The sequence below is a fragment of the Lepisosteus platostomus genome, chromosome 8 (genome assembly GCF_059453375.1).
Source record: "Lepisosteus platostomus isolate fLepPlt1 chromosome 8, fLepPlt1.hap1, whole genome shotgun sequence".
Lineage (NCBI taxonomy): Eukaryota > Metazoa > Chordata > Actinopteri > Semionotiformes > Lepisosteidae > Lepisosteus > Lepisosteus platostomus.
The window spans coordinates 7,764,656-7,786,027 of NC_142618.1; the positions used below are offsets into that span (position 1 = coordinate 7,764,656).

Sequence of the window (21,372 nt, forward strand, 5' to 3'; positions counted from 1 at the left end):
ACTTATTTCTGAACTAAAGTGAATGGCACACTACTAAAATATTTCAATCTTAATTTATTTTCAACATCATATATAAAAAAATGGCACCAATATTTTGGTCCACACGAATCATCCGGACAATTCGTGTGGAGGACCTTCATTTACACTTATTGAATTGGAGACTTAACTGAATACACGTTAAAGGCATTACATTTAAAACAATATAATTTCACAAAGATATGTGATTACAATAGCATCAATATACTTGCTGTATTTACCCCCTTCAAATGATGTCCTGTTTTGTTGTTGGAAGTCCTTGAATGCTCATACTGAACACTTCTGCAAGTAAAAGATGTTACTGTAAATGTTAGCAAAAACTACAAAAAAAAATCAAACAGTAAAACATGTTGAAAACATAAGTATTTACCCACCCCATTGTCAGTCTAATGCTGAATGTGCTGGCATTGCATTGTCTCAATATGGCAAACCTAAACTTGTTCAGGTGCACAAAAGTACTTTGACAAGTGACAAATTAGTTGAATGGCTTCCGTCCATGTATAATAATAGTAATTCACATCTTTTCAGACTTAATAAATGTCTGTGTAAGGTACCTCAGTTAATTTAGTGAACTTCAAGTAAAAGATTCAACCAGGAAAAACAATTAGCTTTCAAAATAAAATTCAGGGATGAAGTTGTAGAAAAACACACATCAGGGAAAGGGAGCAAAAAAGTTCGCTGAATATCCTTTTAAACTTGGTAAAGATTAACACTAAGAAGAGAAAGGTGTATCACGACAATCAGAAACTACCAAGATCACATTGTCCCGCCAATCAAATAGTAAACTGATTAGCAATACTACCACGTGGCTAGCAACAGCTTTATTGATTAGTCTTTTTGAAAGAGTGCAACAGAGTTCAATGATTAAGATAGGAGAAAATGTCTGTGAGTCAACAATATCCTGGTCACTCCACAAAGCTGACCTGTACAGCAGAGCGGCAGACCCATGGAGGGTCAACAAAGCATTTAAACAGTTAATACTGCAAAGATGTGTCAAATGTGCAGATGAAACATAACTGGAACTATCTTGGTCTAAATGCAAAGCCCCCAGCCCAACACAGTACATCATCCATTGAACACCACATCTGCAGAGACTAGCAAGCTTGTCAATATTGAAGGATCAAAGTAGAGGCAAATCTTAGAGAAAAACATGCTTCAATCAGCTAATGACCTTGGACATTTACCTTTCATCAGGACAAAGTTACACAACCAAAGCTACAATGGGGTGGCTTAACAAGAAGAAAGCGCATGTCCTTGAGTGGCCTATTCAAAGTCCTCACTTGTATGATCTTCAACCAATTGGACAGGGCGACCTTTCGTATGTTCTTATGTTTTGGAACATGGGAATCTGATACAAAATTTAAATAAAAAAAAAGACAAGAAAGAAATCAACTCTGATATTAAAGACAGATATTGTTCTAACCTATAAAAACGTGATACTGCTGTTTTAAGCAGCGGAAGCTATCTACAATCATAGAAAAATAGGCTGGTGGAAGCATCTGTCATCTCCCAGTGATTTTTTTCTTTTTAATGAAGATCTACAGTTCATCATGCGTCCTGCCAACATGAGCTTGACCAACCATAAAGATTCTACTTCTAACTTGTGCTGGCTTACTGTCATAGTAAATGTTATAGCGCTTGTCCAGTATTGAAGCCTATACAGTTTCCTTCAAATACAGATCAGCTCTGATCACTGACCTCACAACCGCTTAATTAGTGCAGGTTTACAGGAAGAAATGTGGCAAAAACAAACCACAATATTAGCAAGCTGTGCATTGTAAACAAGTTTTTTTTTCTTAAGAATTTCATATTAAATGAAATCATCATGAGCTACAGAAGAACAGCTTGAAACCCAACACAAAATTGTAACAACCTTGAAGTGGTTTACCACTGCACAATTTCTTCATTAAAACTTGTAGTTTTATAGAGTGCTCCTGACAGAAGGCAACTGTTTAATGAAGGTTAAGTGCTCTTTTAAATAAACAAGTAAAGAAGCACTAGGCTCTGAGTGGAAATCTCTGTGTTTATTTGAAAGCCAACTACTGTTTCAAGAATCTGTAGTCCATCAGCATGCTTTGCAGGTGAGCTCACTAGAAACCACAGATGTCAGCTTTGTTATGAATACCCCAGAGGAAAAGTTGTGTTGAATTCTGATTTTCGGGCTTCCACAATATTTTGATGGTAGTCAAAACAAAATTAAATTCGTTTGTTATCTTAAAATTAACTCAGAAAAGATTCTTAAACATCCAACATTTCTTCTCCACAGTATATATATACGTTCATTTGTAAGTGCCCTTAGGTCAGAGTTCTTAAGTAATATGCACTTGATGATATTCTTTAAAAAAAAGGAGGTACAAAAAACGACCTGCAGGACTTATAGGACTTATGGTGGTGATAGTTATATATCTTGCGCTGAATTTCAGCCACTTATCAAAATAAATAAATCTGACAGATCATTTTACAGTTAGTTATTGTTTTATGCTTATCCAACTAACATTAAAAACAATGATGTTAAATACCACCTGATGAAACCTATTTTTTCAAAACAATTTGTTCTCTACCATTTTAATTCTGCCTAATTGTTGTGGTAATTTAATCCTAGTCTAAATTTGGAAAATTGAATATCTATTGGCAATATGAAGTTATTATACATTTTTTCACAACTACCAAGGGTTCTCCTTCGAGGGCCCATACATGCATTCTGTATAGTAAACCGTGCCCTGTTTGTTTTGATATAGTAAAGTGATAGATCACAGAATGAACGAGAAATACCTTTGTTATTCACCTGTAAACTAAGCTCCTGCACATAATTTAAACCCATCAAAAATCGGGCCCTTCGTTCTTTTAGTGTTAGATACGTAAGCGTGACATCGTGTATTTATGTATACGCCAATTTAAAAAAATGAACATTTTTAAGAAGTATGGCCTATTTAGGTTATCCTGTCCTCTATTCATCACAAAGATGTTGATCTGGGGTGCTATAGCTGTTCAAGGTGGAAACAGCATTACATGGAATGTATTCCTTACTGTTTCCATGGTCTGGTAAATATCTATCCAAAAATGTATAATTTAGAAAAATAACTAGCAAACAGATAATTAAATCTAAGAAATCAATGCAGTCTTGAAGGAACCAATTTTATAGTTGAAACTAAAATGTATCTTTTAATTCTTAAGAGAGAAGTAACTCCTGCAGAACCAAAGAAACAATTATACATTCAGATGTACCAACTAAAAACAGAAAAGAGGGACAAAATCACAATCATTGGATTGATTGATGATGAACAAACAATCATTGGAAAATAAACATTAATAAGCACAATGTGATACACACAGGAAGTAGAAACATACACTATACATATCACTCGGGCAATTCTGAGCTGCCTTGTCTCATTTTTGGTCTTTCGTATACTCCTAACAGGAAGCAGACCTCAAATTTCTAATAACTTTATCCATTGAAGAACATAAGACAGGTTACAAACAAACACCGTCTGTCATAAATGTCCTGGATGGATGGGAGAGCAACCCAAGTGATGGACTGGGCAGTTTTCACCACCTGCTGTAGGGCTTTGCGGTCAGCGATACTGCAGTTGCCACACCACACTGTGATGCAACCTGTCAGTGTGCTTTCTGTAGTGCATCTGTAAAAGTTAGTGAGGATCTGGAGACATATCTTAGTCTTCTTTAACCGTCTTAAGAAGTACAGGAGCTGTTGTGCTTTCTTGATCAGACAGGTAGCGTTGAGAGACCATGTGAGGTCCTTGGTGATATGGACGCCAAGAAATTTGAAGTTACTGATCTTTTCCACTTCAGTCCCGTTGATGTGGATAGGGGCATGTCCGTTTTGTAGTTTTCTGAAATCAACGATCAGCTCCTTGGTTTTGCTGACTTTGAGGGTGAGGTTGTTGTCTTCACACCATGTTGTAAGAAGATTGACCTCCTCCCTGTAGACCCTCTCATCATTGTCTGTGATCAGACCTACAACTGTGGTGTCATCGGCAAACTTGATGATGAAGTTGGTGTTGTGTTTGGCCTTTCAGTCGTGGGTGTAGAGGGAGTAGAGCAATGGACTAAGCACACACCCCTGGGGGACCCCAGTGTTCAGTTAGTGTGCTGGAGGTTTGGTTTCCAAGCCTGACAGCCTGAGGTCTGCCTGTCAGAAAGTCCCGAATCCAGTTGCATAGGGTGGTGTTGAGACCCAGTGCACTGAGTTTCTTGACTAGTTTCTCTGGAATGATAGTGTTAAAAGCTGAGCTGAAGTCGATGAATAGTAGTCCTGCATATGTTTTCTTTTTATCCAGATGGGATAGGGCAGTGTGTATGGCAATGGAGATTGCGTCATCTGTGGATCTGTTGGGCTGGTAGGCAAATTGGTACGGGCCCAGTGTGTTCGGAATGGTGTCCTTAATGTTCCTCATGACCAGCCTCTCGAAGCATTTCATGATGACAGGTGTTAGTGCCACCGGTCGGTATTCATTAAGACATGTCACTGTGGTTTTCTTCGGTAGTGGGATGATAGTGGTTATCTTGAAGCAGGTGGGGACTACGGCTTGGGCCAGGGACATGTTAAAAATGTCTGTGAATATACCCGCCAGTTGATTGGCACAGGCTCTGAGGATACAACTGGGTATGCCGTCAGGTCTTTCAGCCTTGCGTGTGTTCACGGAGGGTGCAGCTCTGTTGAGTGGTTCTGTGTTGCTAGCTTCAAACCGAGCATTGATCAGTGGCATTTCCAAGCAATTAATGAATTCTTAATCCAAACAAACACACTTCCCACAGTACCTATTGCCTGTAATTTGACAATTAATCTTTTATAGGGTAGTTTATTTAAAGTATTCTGAACATCTAAATATATTTCATGCTGAATGTGTCAAATACTCCAGTTACGTGTCTATCTATCAAGTAAGACCTATTTTGTATACATTCAAGCCGATTTCCATGTTTCTCAAGGCATTCAACCTACCTTTTCTAAGGCTACACTGAATAACATTGAACTACACCTTAAAGCAACAGAATCCTTTAATACCAGACACCTGTCTTTGGTGTAAATCCATAGCCGTGGTTTTACATGAGCCTGGACTGCTGTATGTGGATGGACTGGAGTTAACCACCTGCTGCGTGTTAATTTCTTCCCTAGTCTTCCCTACGTTCATTGGTGCTCAATGGAGCTGAGGCAAGGTATGAAATATTCACCTTCAAATTGTGAATAAGCCAATGTAATAATGCATAAGTCCTTGAATATGCACACTTTTGAATCCTACATAACAATCATTGACATATTATACAATACATTTGACATCTAAGCAGCGCTTTCATGACATTAATTTGCAATTACTAAACTAATGATGCTAAAAAACAAAAGCATTATTTCAGTGTTCATAGTTTATTACATCTTGAGGAATATTACAGTAAAAATATTAATGATACATTAAGTGTGGTTATTATGTTAGTATTTGAACAATGTAACACGTTCTATATAGGGATGACATTCAGACTTCCGGACCTAAGCTGTTAGTAAACAGAACAGTTTTCAAGTGAAATGGAAAATGCTTTTACCCTTGTGTATCTGAGAGGTGTTTTTGTAGTGCTGTCAATCAGTCACAATGACACAAGGCAGAAGTGGGTAACTATGAAACCGTTAAACCTTACAAGATGGTGTCTTAACAACAATCTGGCCCTGAATGTCAACAAGACAGAAGAGCTCATTGTGGACTTCAGAAAACGCAGAGGGAGTCACACCCCAATCAGCATCAATGGCACAGCAGTGAAAACTGTCAGCTGTTTCAGGTTCCTCGGCCTGCAGATCTCCACCGACTTGGCTCGGCCTCACAACAGTGTAGCCTGTCTGAAAAAGGCACAACAATCCCTGCACTTTCTGTGGTGCTTATGAAATGTGTTATAGAAATGTGTTATAGGGAAGCAGCACCTCATCAACTTTTACTGCAGCACCATAGAAAGTGCCCTCACTGGTGGCATCACTGTATGGTTCAGCAGTACTACCAGGCATGACAGAGATGCACTACACAGGCTTTTGACAACGGCACAGAGGATTCACACTATCCGCTATCACAATAAAGCCCAATCTATAATTCCGGATTCCAACCATTCCGACCACAAAGCGTTCTCCCCCCTGTGCTCTGGTAAGCAGTACCTCACTGTTAAAGCAAAGACCACTAGACTCAAAAACAGCTTCTATCCCACTGCAGTACGCATCCTCAAAAGCTAACTGCACTGCCTCAGACTCACACCCACACTCTGCATTTTTCGCACGGTCTACCCTGTATTTTTCTCACTACTAAATATTAATTGTCCACAACATATTCATTGTTCCTGTTGTTATTATTTATTATGTGATGTACTGTCTACATTGTGTGGTGTTGTCTGTTGTACTGTGTATGTCCTGAGATATCAGCGCAATTAAGAACTCCAATGTACCTGTACATATGGCAATAAACTACCCCACTACTCTACCTAAAACCATGCAAGCTCCCCACAGGTGATCCATGTATAACATTTTGTCAAAATGTAAACAAATTAATAAATGTATGAATACAAGAAATAACAAATATAAAAAAATCAATGAATAATTAATTGTTAAAATAAGTGTTTTAATTATTGAATGCCACTTTTCAACATCAGTTTAAGAGAGATGCTCTGCTAAACCTATAGTTCTGTTTGTTCTCCAGTTTCTTTGTATCAATCCTTTTTCTACACCAGTGGCTTTCAATAAATAACCTGCTATTAACACAACCACAGGCCAGCAGCTGAGTGTTAGTAGTTGTGCAAAATCCAGTGTTGTAAAAGATAATGCCAGTTCATTCTGAGAGATCTTTTTAACAATATATAAAAAGAAACAGTGATTGGGTTGCAAGGGATAGGGAAATGCAAAATAAAGTGAAATATTTTAATACATTTGGGAAAGTATAAATAATCAATTTATAAATAATCAGAACACTCAGAAACATTAAATATATAGTGTATACAAGTACAGGAAAATTGAATGCATATCAATGTCCAAGTATACCATGATATACATATAATTATTATTCTCAGCTTTAGTTAAAAATATCTTTTACAGATCCAACCTACAAAGAGCCATTATTTTGGTGAAATATTTTCAATTCAAGTGAGATGAACTTCGGTGCCTAATTTGTACACTGAAAAAAAGTTGTAACACTGGCGCCACCCAGTGGGCTTTATATGTAATAAACCTCCACAAGCAAGACATTTTACTGCTGTACAAAAGTGTTCATTCGCGACGGTTTTTGTCTGCTTGCTCCCACTTCCAACCCGTCGACTTCATCAGGTTCCACAACACAGTATTTTTTGGGGTGAAAGAATTTATAGTAAAGAACAAGACAAATAATACCCAAAACAAAAGTGCATATTACTGTGATACAAATTGGAAAGAAATAATCTGTCCTTTGAGCTGATGGCTTCAAAAAGTAATTTACTAACATAATGAACAAAGTCTGTAATGCAGAAAGTATATAGTAGATTGTTATTGATTCTTTCGTGTTTTGTCCTTTCACATTAAAAAATGTGAAAACAAGGAAGACTCCTACAATCATTCGATAAAAAAACTCCAAAGTTTTGGATGTGCAGAATGTTGTCTTCTGTCTGAAGGCCCAAAGAGTGCCAAAGAGCCACACAACAACCAATGCCGAAGTCCAGACCACATTCAAAATGGTCAGGAGAATTATGCTTAACACACGCGAGGTCACTGTGAAGAGTTTATAAAGCAGGTACACCACAGTAGTTAAGCCAGCATGCATTTCTTCCTTATAATGTAAGGATCTCCGAAGACACCTCTGATAGTCCACAGTGGCCCAGGCGATACTGAAGAACGAAGTCAGGATGGTAATATCTGGAAATTCAGTTAAAGATGAAGGGTTAGTAAAAGCATAAAATACTTCATTTCTCACATAACTACTGACATGGCACAACAGGTATTGTATTTTTAGCAAACTGCTGAGCAGCTCTTAAATTTTCTGCACAAATTAAAGCTGACAATCAGATTTCCCCAGCTGATCCTGTACATTCCAAACACTTTGTATCCAGTTGCAAAGGGTGACATATTTAAACCATATTACTTAATGGTGTCATTTAAAGGATGTTCAAGAGGAAGTCAAGGTACTCCATGTCTACCCACCACTCTGTATGCATCAGTTCTTGTCCCCCTCTCTTTACCCCAACTTCACCCTTGCAGCTGCCTCCCTGTTTCATTCCTCAGTGAGGAAACACCTCTGACCAGAACTGTCATTTCCTCAGCCTGGTGAGTTTACCAAAATATTAAATGTGCTATCTCTTAATATTCTTCAGTTCATTTTAAGATAAGATCACTTGAGAAGCTTGGGTTCAGAGCTCAGGGTCAGCCATTTATACGGTGCCCCTGGAGCAGTTGGGGTTAGGGGCCTTGCTCAGGGGCCCAATGGAGTAGGATTTCTCTGCCGGCCGCGGGATACAAACCAGCAACCTTCCAGCCACAGGCGCAGATCCTTAACCACAGAGCCACCACGCCACTCCATTTTGTCATTATTAGAATTTGACCAAACTACTGAAAATGTATTTTTTGTAATAGATCAGGATGAAAGTGTTTCTTTCTCAATATGCTTCTTATTTAACCATTCATCGTTGTCAGAAAGCTGATAGTCATGAAAATCGGGAGGCTATCTTGGCAGTATAGTGTGCATTGTTTTATAATGAATCTTAAGAGCAGCACAGTGCTGTGGCAGTTTGTACTGCTGCCTCACAGTTCCTGGTTCTCTAGCTCACAAATGAACCTTAAAGGCATCTGTGTCGAGTTTCCATGCCCTTCCCTTGTTTGCGTTTGTTGTCTCAGATGATTCAGTTTCTAGCTTCCTTCAAAAGGCATTCTGACTTGGCTATCTCCGTGTGTTTGTGCTAGTGATTGTGTGCGTGCTAAGCTTGTGAGCCGGATCCCCATCCAGGGCATAGTTCAGCCTTGCTCTTAGATCACAAGCTCCAGGTGCTTCCATAATAGACTCCAGGTTGCTACAACTCTTATCAGTGACTTTCAGAAGGATGATATATATTATTCCACAAACATTGACAATGGTGTGATAGAAGATTAGTTTTTTTTTGTTTCTTTTCAGTTTGAATTTGAGAAGTTGCACATTAAAGTTGTGTCTTATACACACAGAATTGAAAATATTTTTTAAAATAATTTCTCCGGCCAGCTGCTGTTTCCTTCTCTTTTTGGTGTCTTCTTCTTATTGTACACACGCTGATAATTCTAAAGACTGAACACTAGCTGAGCATGTTCATTTTTTGTTTTCGTTTTCACCTTGTGCTTGTACTAACGGTGGCCAGGCGTTTTCGCCCCGTGCAGCTCGCCAGCACTACGTACTGCAGCTCTGCACTTACACTGAATGGTGATGATGTTGCCGTATTCCAGGATGATGTACAGCTGCAGGACGAGCTGGGGGACACTCTCCAGGAAGGTCTCGAACAGCCTGAGCATGCTGACGTCGGCTGCCTCAGCGAACGCCACACAGTGGATGTTATTTCCCTGGTAACTCACAGAGCATCTGGACTTCATCGCTTTGAGCCCCTTACCAAGAAGCCAGATATACCTTTAAAGAGCATAAAGACAATAAAAAATAAGAGTTTTACACAACTGCCATTCTTTTCTTTTATTGGGCAATTTAACTGCAGCTGTCTTTTCACCAACTTAAAGATACAGAGTTCTTGCTTTTGTGAAAACGTATATACAGAGAGAAATGTGCATGAAAATAAAGCAATATGTCATTTTTTTACTCTACCTTTTCCCCAGGTACCATAATATTGTTAACTGTCTCCTTCACAGCCAAGACTACTAGCAATAGTAGTTTTATACAGTGTATACAGCTATACAGTTCAATATGTTCAAGCTCTTCTTTTGTTTGCACATTATCTATGGGTGGGCAGAGCTTCGTTGTTCTTTTTCATGTTCACATGGCACATGCTTTTCTCTAAAAACGACTCCAAAAAGGTGGACCAAAACAAGAAATTTGCATTAAACTTCTCCACTCTAGTATGTTAACAAATGGATAATACCCACCTATTTTGTAACCGTGGATTATAAAGGTTTTTATATATTAATAGAATTGTCTGGTTAAATTCTAATAACAACAAAACAAGCTGACAAATATAGGGGGACAAACGTACTTCATACTCGCCTGGCTGAGGAAATGACAGCCCTGGCCAAAGGTCAGCACTGTCACAACCCCCCTCACTTGCGAGGAATGAGCCAGGGAGGCAGCTTTAGTGGTGAAGTCTAGATGAAGAGAGGGGGTAGAAAAGATGTGTGCAGAGTTCTATGTAGCCAGGAGAATTTATATGCAAGGGAGTAGAAGTACAATATTAGAATTTAATGAAATAGTGTTTAATAAACATAATTTGTTGTTTTCTTTAGAATTCTTGGGAGAAAATACGATACAGTATGGTCAAATAATACTTTATTGTCTGATTTCTCAGACATTTGTTTTGCACCACTGCACCTACAGTATGTTTTACAGACTTATAAAAACATACAAACAGTACATATAAACATGACATTATAAATAAATATAACATTACATGAAAGACAGCAACCCCTACAAAGTCATTACCCCTCACTCCTACAGGAATCCACGTAGATTACCAGAACTCATATGTTCAATTCCCCTACAACCACCCTGAGTCGCTATAATTGCACAGTTACCCTTCATTTTTGCAACTAACCACTAATTGTACTTGCCCATAAACTTTAAACAGCTTGTTGGAAGGCATCAGCTGGTATTCTTCAAGCAGAACATGTGAGGGATCAGATGAGCTACTAACATCTAGTCTCAACATACTTGTAACGTAAGCTCAGCTCAGCTGGAAGCCCTACTATTTTAGATCACATCCTGAAGAGTCTGAATGTATAGGCTTTTTATTGCACAGAAAGATTGTTATACCAGACAGTTATCCCATAGTGCACGGCAATTTGTACCACAGAACTGAAAAACACAGACAGAATCTGACTACGAGCACCAAAAACCTGTAACCTACTATGGAAGTAAATTTGGCGTTACACTTTATCACATATAAAGTCAGCATATGCCTACCCAGACAGATTAGCATCTATGTGTATTTCCAGATATTTCAAGGATATAACTTATTTAAAGAACCCATAACAAATTATATCTGGGGGTGGGTATTCATCCTGTTCAAAGACCAAAGGCAATTTATTCTGTTTTTAATTTAAGTATTTAAAATCCAGGCTTTCTGATCACACCATGCAACCAAACTACACGATTCTGAAACAGGCTGGGATCATCATTATCTTTCATCAAAGAAAGTAAGGTGGAGGTATCAGAAAAGTTATTTAGGAACTGATTTGGACCACTGGCAACACAATCATTCGTCTAGTGAAGTGAAGAGTGAAGAGCAGTGGTAAATTCACACATCCCTGGGGCACTCCACAGTATATTATTGACTTTGTCTCGGAAGGATTGGGTTGTACCAAAATATCAGATATGGGTTCATCTGTAATTGAATCATTTTCAACAATAAAATGTAAGGAAAAAACGACTACCGCAAAATACTAATACATTCCTTCAGGCCATTTCTAGGGGCTTTAAAATAGTTTTTCAAATAACATGAACTTTCTTTTGAATTGATCAGTGTTGTCCTCCATGTGCTACGCTATTGACCAATGGCAAACAAACAGTGCTATTGCCTGAAACTTGGTTCAGAAAAAGAGCTGTACTTTACTTCAAGTCAATTTTTTCAATGACATAAATAACATGCTTAAATAAACACACTCCCACACAAGTCTCTCAGATCACACGGAAAGGACAATCTTTGACAAAAGCAGACACACAGCATAACCTTAATAAGCACTCATAGTTCATGGTCATGTAGACTAATGGATACTGACAGAATTATGAATGTCTGCTCTGCGTGTTAACATTTGTTGTAAATAGCACAAAGGCATGACAGTCATTTCGTAATTGTGAAGTGTCAGGAGGTTTCTAACAAACTGAACTTGACAATGGAATTCACACTCACCTGCACGCATGTCGCAGAAATCACGTTTCAGACATAATTGCAGGGCACACACAGACACCGATATGCACACACTCACATCAGAGCCAATTTTACAGGCACCTGAAGGTATCCCACGAGAACATGCAAACTCAACATCAATCACATCAATCCAGGTCCAGAACTGAAGTCGGGTCCCAGGGCAGCGAACCACTGTGCAACCCAACAACAGATAAAGTTATGTTAGTATTAGTAAAGCACTTAAGTATACTTAAAGTATACTTCCCTCTAGTGGCACCACCAGTAAATACAATCTACTACATTCCATCTCCCTTAAGCCTGGAGTTTGTTTTTCTACAGGTTTAACAGAACACACAGTTACACTTCTGAAACAAAACTACCACCCTAGTGAACTTTTGAATTTCCCAGTTCAAGATCTTTCAAATACCTTGGAAGTTTGTTGGTTCTCTGTGAAAGGCGGAACTTGCTGTCCCCCCATGAACTGGCAGGGTTGTCTGTGGAGATTTCCTCAGCTTGATCCCCATCTTTTTCCACCTTCCGGTGGTGTTGTTGGCCTGGGGGTTTCTGCTGCTATGAATGAATCGACTGGTGCCACCATGACCAAGTCTGAGCGTTCTGGGCCTGATTGATTGACTTGCCTCCACACTTTTGCTACCGCTTCCCGGTTTTTCGTGCTATCAATGAATATGATCCACATGACGTCTCCCCACGCTTCCACCTCCTGCCTCCCAGTTCATGACACTGCACTGCTTGCTTTTGCGGTCCCGGGATCTGCTCTGGACCATCACTAAGGTTTCTGGTTAAAACATCGTCTCTCTGTTGGAAATTACAATCCTGAAGTCTGCTCGTCACGTCCTGTCTTCTGCTGCTGTTGTTGGTTTTCTCTCATTTTCTTTTTTAGGTCTGGCTACTCTAAGTTAAGGGCGGAATGCAGTTAGTGGCTCATTAACATTTCAACAGGGGACTGTTTTCTTGTGGTTTGTGGTGTGATCCTGTAACTGAAAAGCACTCGACCTACTTTAGCTGATATACTCCCCTCAGAGCTTTTTTCCACCATAATTTCCTTTAAGTCTGAACAGCACACTCTACCAGCCCATTTCAAGACGCCTGCTATTGGGCTGAAGTTATGTGAATAATACCATCCCTTCTCATGAATTCCTTGAATTCTGTGCTGGCAAAACATGCTCCGGTTTCTGACACAACCATCTGAGGTATGCATCGATTGCTTAAGCTGTATAATTGTTTATGATGTATAAACAATCACTTGTAACAGCCGAAGTCTCTGAGATTACAGGATACACGTCCATGCATTCTGAATGAGCATCTATTAGCACCAAAAACAGTTTCACCCATAAATGGTCCTGCAACTGCATAAATCAATATGTAGTTCAAGGAGATAGCAGTGTCAGCATTCATAGGCTGCAAAGGAACAAGTAAAGGTTTATCCCATGCTGAAAAGAGACAAAAGAGAAGAAAAGAAACACAACGTTTTGGTCCACACCAGAGGAAGGCTCCACAGCCAAAACGTTGTTACTTTTCTTCTCTTTTCAGCCTGGAATAGACCTATTACTTATTCCTAATCAATATGTAGTCTTTTCCATGGTTTGTCTGGCCACTCCCAGGGATGAAGGGAAGCCACAGCAGTAGCCTTTTTGTGCTCCCGACATGACTTAAGGTGCGCGTTTCTACTAGATTCTCAATGTCCTCATTCAATTTTGACCTCCACAAACAACCCCGGGTCAAAGCTTTCGTGCGGGTGGTGCCTGCATGACACCGATGCCTTCTACCCTTGTGGTGGGGTATGTAGCGGCAATGCTTGTTAATAAGACAGAATTAAGTGTTGCTGTGCAATTAATAATTGCCCCAGTAAATGCCCAAACCCTACAGAACTGGTGCCTTCAGAGAGCACACTACAGGTAATTAAATGTGCATCCATTCTGCACACTTAACTGAGTTTGGCAAACTATGTAGGGGCCAAAGCCACTTCTCTGGGTTTGTTCTTTCCAGCATTTAGGTACACAGTCTCTTACTCCGGGTAGGATAGGGTCTGTACATTTCTATGCTCCAACTTGGGTGGCTTTCACCAGGTCAGTGTCTGCATCCTCAAAGAGCAACACTCTGTGGTAAAGCTCTGGACTCTCAGGTGTCTCTGGATGTGGAAGATGACTTAAAGCATCGGCATTCACACAATCCCATCTCTGGATTCTCCGGGCCTCCATCAGTGCCACAGTCTTCATCTCATTGAAAAGAGCTGGGAGAGGTTTGTGACCTCAGCGGATAGGGCATTTACAGCCGTACAGAGTTTCTGGCAATGCCATATGCTGAACATCCCCGCTAGGCCCTCTTTGTCTCATTGAGCATAATTCTTTTCAGCGGAGATCAGAATAAGAGACACTAACCCAACAGGCCTTTTGTTTCCATTCTGCATTTTATGTGACAGTACAGCACGCACTCCATACAGACATGCATCACAAAAAAGTATAACTTCTTAATCTCCATTATACTGAACTAACACTTGAGAAGACTTCATGAGTTACTTTGACTTTCCGCTTCTGCTCCTCACTGGTATTCCCTGTTTCTTAACAGCAAAGTGTGTGATGGAGCTGGGACCATGGAGAGACTAATGAGGACCCCGTCGTATTACCTCAAGAGACCCAAGTAAGCTTTAAGTTCTGTAACGTTTCTGGGTGCAGGCACTTTGCTGATGGCATTTACCTTATTGATTACAGGATGTAGCCATGTGGCATCAAGTTTTTGTCCCAGGAATTCCGCTTCCTTTCCCAGAAAAGTATATTTACTCCTGTTTTCTGGTCTTTGGAGCACCTCCGGCAGGTGGTTAAAGAGGTCCTGGTCATCACACCCCATCACCAGGTAGTAGGTTCATGTATTTCCAGCAACCTCATTTAGTGCATCGCATGCAGAAAATGCCCAGCTATTTACATGGGTGAGACAGGAAGAAGACTGGCAGCCTGGTTCAGGGGACATGTCAGAGCTGTGAGGATCACAGATCTCTTCCCCAACTTGCCTCTAAGGGCCAAGACCTTTCTGATCTCTCTCGCTGTGTCCTCACAGAGGGGTGTTGGAACTCCTATTGCTGAAGGACATCTGAAACCAAAATGATCCTGAAACTAGGATCACACCTTCCTCCTTCTCTTAACCACAGACTCGTCTCCTAAATCCTCTCTCTTCATTTGCAGATTCCAGCTTTCCACACCTCTCCTCCTGTTCTTCCTTAGTCTGGCCACCTGCTTTATGCCAATTTCCTTCTGTTATCACCCCTTCTTACCTGTGTTTTGTTCTCCTATGCCTTTTTTATTTGCCCTTTTCCCCTTTCCCCTCTCACATAAAGAAGGCTTCACTTCTGAAACACTGTGTTTCTTCCAGCGTGGAATGAACCCTTACCTGTTCCTTTACAAGTACTAAGGCCATTCTTGTTTAAATTTAATACTCAGCATTGCTGTTTATATATTATATGTAGGGGATGCAGACTTGGGCAAAATCTCTTGTATTCGTCAAGTGACTCATTAAAAAAAAAGGAACAAGTAATATGTTTATTCCGTGCTGAAAAGAGAAGAGAGAAAACACATTTCGGCTGTGAAGCCTTCTTTAGGTGACTGACCCCACCTGAAAAAGGCTTCACTGCTGAAACATTGCATTTTCTCTCTTCTCTTTTCAGCACGGAATAAACCTATTACTTGTTCCTTTGCAGACTACGCATGCTGATGCTGCTACCCACCTGAACTACTTATAATTAATAATAATTGCTTTCACTTATATAGCGCTTTTCTGGCCACTCCACTAAAAGTGCTTTAAAGGTAATGTAGATTGTTAATAATGATCAGGAACAACAATGGGCCTACAGTAAAATGATCTGTGTGGATCTGTCCAATTGCATGTTTCAAGATTGTTACCCAATGCTTAATCCACATGCATTATAATAATAATAATAATAATACACTTATATAGCACTTTTCTGGAAACTCCCCTAAAAGCACTTTATAGGTAATGGGGATTCCCCTCCACGACCAGCAGCGTGCAGCCCCTACCTGGATGATGCAAAAGCAGTCATAGTGCACCAGCACACTCACCACACACCAGCTCTCAGTGGGGAGGAGAACAGAGTGATGAAGCCAGTTCATATAGGGGGATTATTAGGAGGCCATGACTGGTAAAGGCCAAAGGGAAATTTGGCCAGGACGAAAAGTTTTTGATTAATGAAGAAAAAGGTGCCACTGAACTTTAAAAATTAAAATGGTAAGGTCGTTTAGAAATAAAATGTGAAAAGGGAAGTAAAACCTTTAAGTGCATTAAACATCAACAGCGCCTAGATGCTATATAATAATCCCAGTAGATGTGTTTTTTTAAATGTTTAAAAAGTTAAGCAGAACACACTTGTTTGTAACTGCAAAATGGTGAGCTTCGCAATTAACAAAGTACTAATGTGATTTTCAGGTGGCGGTGTTCCACAGAAAATCTAAGATTCATTAACTCCAAATTTAGTGAGACTAGCATTAACACGAGCAAGTCCAGACAATATCACAGTCGCATAAAATACTGGTCTAGAATAGCAAACAGCCTGTAGCCCCAGAGTAACATTGAGAAAACACGATATCTACGCCAATAAAAACTCTCACCTCTTGGCCGCCAAACCACTTGGGAATTTTTTTCCTGGAGTTCAGCCTGCACTTATATCTACTCCGCCCTCGACATCTGCCATCTCGCCTCATTATTAACTTATGTACACTGTTATAAAACTATTAAAATATGTATTTGTGATTTGGCGTATCCTGTCTTCACTGTAATGCAAATACTGCAAATAATACAATATTTTATGCATGATGTGTGTATGCTATTTATGATTTTTCTTTCTCTTCTTGAATATGTCATGTTTTTGTGATTTCGAGCGCACCACGATAACAATTCCTAACAACTCGAAGGGTTGATTTGGCGATAAAATTGACTTTACCCTTCCGGTGGTCTCATATATCTTCGCTACAAGGGTATTTTTGTCCGACAGAACGGCTAAAAGTTTTAAAAGAAACACGTCTGCTACAATACGAAAACTTAACGTAATTGTGAAAAAAACATAATTTCATACAACCTCGTAAATATCCCCATCTGCAGCAGGTGCAAGAGAAAGATACAGTGGCCCGGAGCCTCTTGCTCTTCCTGTGTTTCTTCGCCACGCTCTCTCTCTCGGTCATCTTTGAACCAGGAGTAGCTGAATATCTGAATTGTAACTGTTGCGCTGACCACGAATAAGAGAGTCAGCGCAAACCAGGCGTACCGTCCATCCATAAAGTACTGGAAGGCAACCCAGACATCGGTCCCGATGTCAAGGAGGTAAGTCAAGACCCCCACAACGGTCCAGAAGCAATGGCGCTTGGAGTACTGCATCGTCTTGATCGCGCAAGGTTTATATTCTTTAAAAGCCGCGACATCCCCTTTCATTTGAAGGCTTGCTTCCGTCGTGCTCTCGCCCTCGGCTTCATGAATCTGGGTTTCCCCGATATCCCCTGCCACAGCGTGGCCACGTTGCGCGTTCCCTTTTAGTCTCGTCTTTACTTTATCTGTAGAGACCAACGAGGTATCATTTCTTCCGTCACAGAGACGTTTCAGTCCTCCATGTCAGAAAAGAAAGAAAAATAAACACCGTCACAATTGTATGCCCAGGACAGCATTATTCTGGGCGATATGTTTTAACTTTTGATTATACGTTTTTGTAGATTTTAAGTACCTGTAACACATAGTTCAGTTCAGTTTTTTTGCCATATGCACTGAAAGGGCAATGAAATGCTTATTTGTACACGGGCTCCAATACAAAGACGTTAAAGGGACCGCCAAAAACATAAACACAGAACAGCAGCAACAACAACAACAACAAGTGAAATAACATACAACTTTAAAAAAAGAACACCAGCGTGATCCAGTGGCAGGGGGTGGAGTTCAGTAATCTCAGTTTGTGGGAAGAATCTGTCTCTAATAATATGTATTATTGCAACCTGTTATGACAAAATACTGATGAAAGTGTTAATATTACTAGATGTTTTGAGAATCTTATTCTTATTTTGCTTCCACAAGCATTAGGTCTAGGGATATCTTTCACTAATTGATGAAGATACTGTTTGTAGTTTGTTTGACAAATTTCTTAGTTTTAAAGGCATTCAGTTGTTGTTCACTGAACTTTACTTTGAGTTAAAAGATGTAACGTTTTAAATAGTGGAGTAGCCTGCATTCTGCATTGTTATGTTTGGACCTTGTTCAAATGAAACCACACTTCTACTGAAGTCGTTATGGCCTTGCCCTCATTCCATCGCCATGCTTATTTCCATTAGCTGGTTTCTGCTGTTCACTCTCCAGTGACATTTTCCAATGGTATTGGAAGAAAACTATACTTGAAAATAAAAGATAATAAAAGCCTTTCAAACGCCTGTCAGCATTTTGTTTTCGATGGAATTCCTCACAGCCAGACTGTGCTTGATAAATGTTAATCCGGACAGCTGTTTCACCATTCCTAGGACACTTCAGCGTGATATACTGTAGCTAACCCTGACCAGCGCCACAAGCATGCACTATGTATACGTGTCTGTTGTTGTTTAAAAAAAAGGCAGTCACTATAAGTTAACGGAATTTGAATATGAATTCAGTAATTTCACAGTACAAGAATGTTTCATTTATGATCAGTTGTAAAAGCTATAGCAGGTTTTATTTGACCTTTATTTGGCCAGGAATGTACAGTATTTTACTGCAACACACAACCGCAGAATTATTTTCTACATGTCCCTCTTGTCTTATTGGAGAGTTTCAACCAAATATATAAAGACAATTTTCCAAAGTAAAGATACAATATTCCTGATCTAGATTTTACCCAGACATTGAAGGTTTAAATATTTTATTATTTTTACTACTAGAAACTATATTTTGTTTAACCAAAGAACACCACAAAAGCATTGTGCTTATAAATAAAAGACGGAACTAAAACATGAGAAGCTTACAGATCAAAGTCTCTTTTGCAGTCTTCCATTATCGCTTACCTTGTGCAAATACTGCTCTTATCAAAAAACTATACCCGAAGTGTACATAGATACGCTTTTGAAAAATGTACAATTACCTAACACTCTAGCTGATTTTTTTTTTCAAATTATACCTAGTTTAATCCACTTTGTAAGTCCACACATATTGTTAGCATATTGTTATGTCCTCATCTGCTGCTGCACCTTGCTGGTTGTCTCCTTTAAAATCCTAACTGCAGCGAGAAGGGGTGAAAGCCCACTGAGAGCTCAGAGGTAACTGACAGACAAGCACACGGATAAAAGTAATATTACATTCACACTTTAGCTCAATTACAAAGCACAGTCTTACCATATAACGTCTGGTCTCCTTACATGCTGTACACTGACAGGGGTTGAGAAGCCAGACTACTTGACTAGGTGCTTTTCTTTCATTTTCATGTGAAACTTATTAGGAAACACCACACCCACTTTACTCAAGACCGGCACCACCAGCAAACGTGATTGCAGTCTTAACTATGAGATCACGTGTGCCTTGTTGAAGTCACTGCACTTGCCTCACAATTACCTGCTTCCAGATGTCCTTAATCATCAGATTGCAGGAACAATGTTTGCTTATTGTCATGTAAGCTCTTAGTAGTATGCTCAGAGAAGCAAGTATGTTCACCCCTCGTCCTGTTGGTAAGAATATGAGGCCAGAAATTACAATCCCACACAAGATTTGAAGCTTGAGTTTGAGAGAATTGCATATCATCTTGACATCTTTCAGAGCCCAAACATAAAACTTCAACAAACATCACATAAATTACAATGTAATGTGGACTCAGGCTAATTTTACTATTGAATTGCTGGAGTTTACACTCTGAAGTGTGAAGACAAGTTTTTTGGGTGCATGTTCAGACTGTTGTAACTTAATTTCTTTTAAACTTTAATGATGCAGTCATTGAAATGTATTCATTCTCATAATGTTTCAGATTCCAAGTATATACATTCTTTTAAAATGTTTTCTATGCAATTTTTTGGCATTTCCATAAGGCAATGTATATGTAATAATGTGTACTACATTACTGCAATAAGATAAACTTAACACTGTGTATTCCAAGCTCTCACTGCCATACAATCTGTGTCTTTAATACATTGTCTTCACTTGACTTCACAAAAATGATGCTCATGGAATTTAACAGGTACTGGTAGCTCCTGCTATGTTGCTTAACTTGTTTGGTGAAGTCTTCATTTTTTTTTCACTATTCATTTTTTGTTATTCTTTTTAATGTATCTACAGTGGATCATTCATTTCTTTGAACGCTTATAGTCCACCTATAACCACCAAGATAAAAAAAAGCCTCTCTCTGGAGTTCTTCAGTCTGAACAACTTCAAACTTCAAGTCTTCCAAGCTAAATCTAAAGGCATTTTAAATAGATGACTTTTTTAATGTGAAATGGTAAGTGGAAAATACATGGGTATTTAAAACAAAGAAAAAGAGGCACTTTTTTTATACAAAGGGTGGTGGGAGTGTGGAACAAGCTACCCAGCCCTGTTGGTAAAGCTGATATCCTGGCTTATTTCAGAGACTACTAGATGTGATCCTTAGATAAACTGACCACTAACTTCCTAATGGGCTATATGGGCCCTTTTCTAACTCTCCCCTCTTTTCTAACCCTTCTTGTTAACTTTTCCTACTGTAGGTTCACACCTATCTAGAAGGGTGCAAATGTATAACTATGTTTTCAGTCCATTGTTGTTTTTTTTCCTAAATAATACTAGCAGACATATTTCAAGAAATAATCTTAATTTACAAACACACATATATTGTACATACTATATATACACAATATGTGCCAATCTTATGGCCATAAGCAGGCAACATAACCTCTTTCAGCAACTTTACTTGCAATTACATTGCAAAGCAAAAGCACTGCTGGTGACGTCACCCACAGCTGCCTGCGGACTCCTGTTCTGCTTTTCTGTTTGTACCTGTCTACCAACACGGTGATGAAGTGGTCAAGAGTTTCCTTTATCAGTCTCTTTTTTTCCCCAATAACTGTGGTTCCGGCACCTAGAAACACGTCGTGGAACCAAACCTTAAGCAGCTGTGTTCTTCTAGCTCAGGATTATCTCTTGCTCGGCTTCACGGGATGGTTCACAAAACGCCCGGAACCAGACCCGTAGCAGCCAGGGCAGCTGGAGCAGTAAAACGCCTGGGGTAGGAAAACGCGACTGCTCTCGTCGCGCACAGATCTGCGCAGAACAGGCGCCGTGCTTTTTAAAACATCTGCATGACGTCACTTAGTC

The 21,372-nt window shown here is 39.5% G+C and overlaps 1 protein-coding gene across 5 annotated transcripts; it reads right to left on the reverse strand.

The window, feature by feature from the left end:
* Positions 1 to 5,397: 5,397 nt before the first annotated feature.
* On the reverse strand, positions 5,398 to 21,324 carry xkr9 (XK related 9). 5 transcript variants are annotated; one of them, XM_088642259.1, is made up of 5 exons: positions 21,162 to 21,324; positions 19,648 to 19,754; positions 17,171 to 17,690; positions 9,421 to 9,629; positions 5,398 to 7,900 (listed from the first exon to the last, which is right to left on the reverse strand). In XM_088642259.1, exons 3-5 carry the CDS (start codon positions 17,518 to 17,520, stop codon positions 7,263 to 7,265), a joined length of 1,197 nt encoding a protein of 398 aa, XP_088498385.1. In that variant the 5' UTR covers positions 17,521 to 17,690; positions 19,648 to 19,754; positions 21,162 to 21,324; the 3' UTR covers positions 5,398 to 7,262. The 5 variants fall into 5 exon arrangements, with proteins under 5 accessions (XP_088498385.1, XP_088498387.1, XP_088498383.1 ...); XM_088642261.1 differs by lacking the exons at positions 19,648 to 19,754; positions 21,162 to 21,324 and adding an exon at positions 19,432 to 19,570 and having other exon boundaries at positions 17,171 to 17,639; XM_088642257.1 differs by lacking the exons at positions 19,648 to 19,754; positions 21,162 to 21,324 and adding an exon at positions 19,432 to 19,570.
* Positions 21,325 to 21,372: the final 48 nt, after the last annotated feature.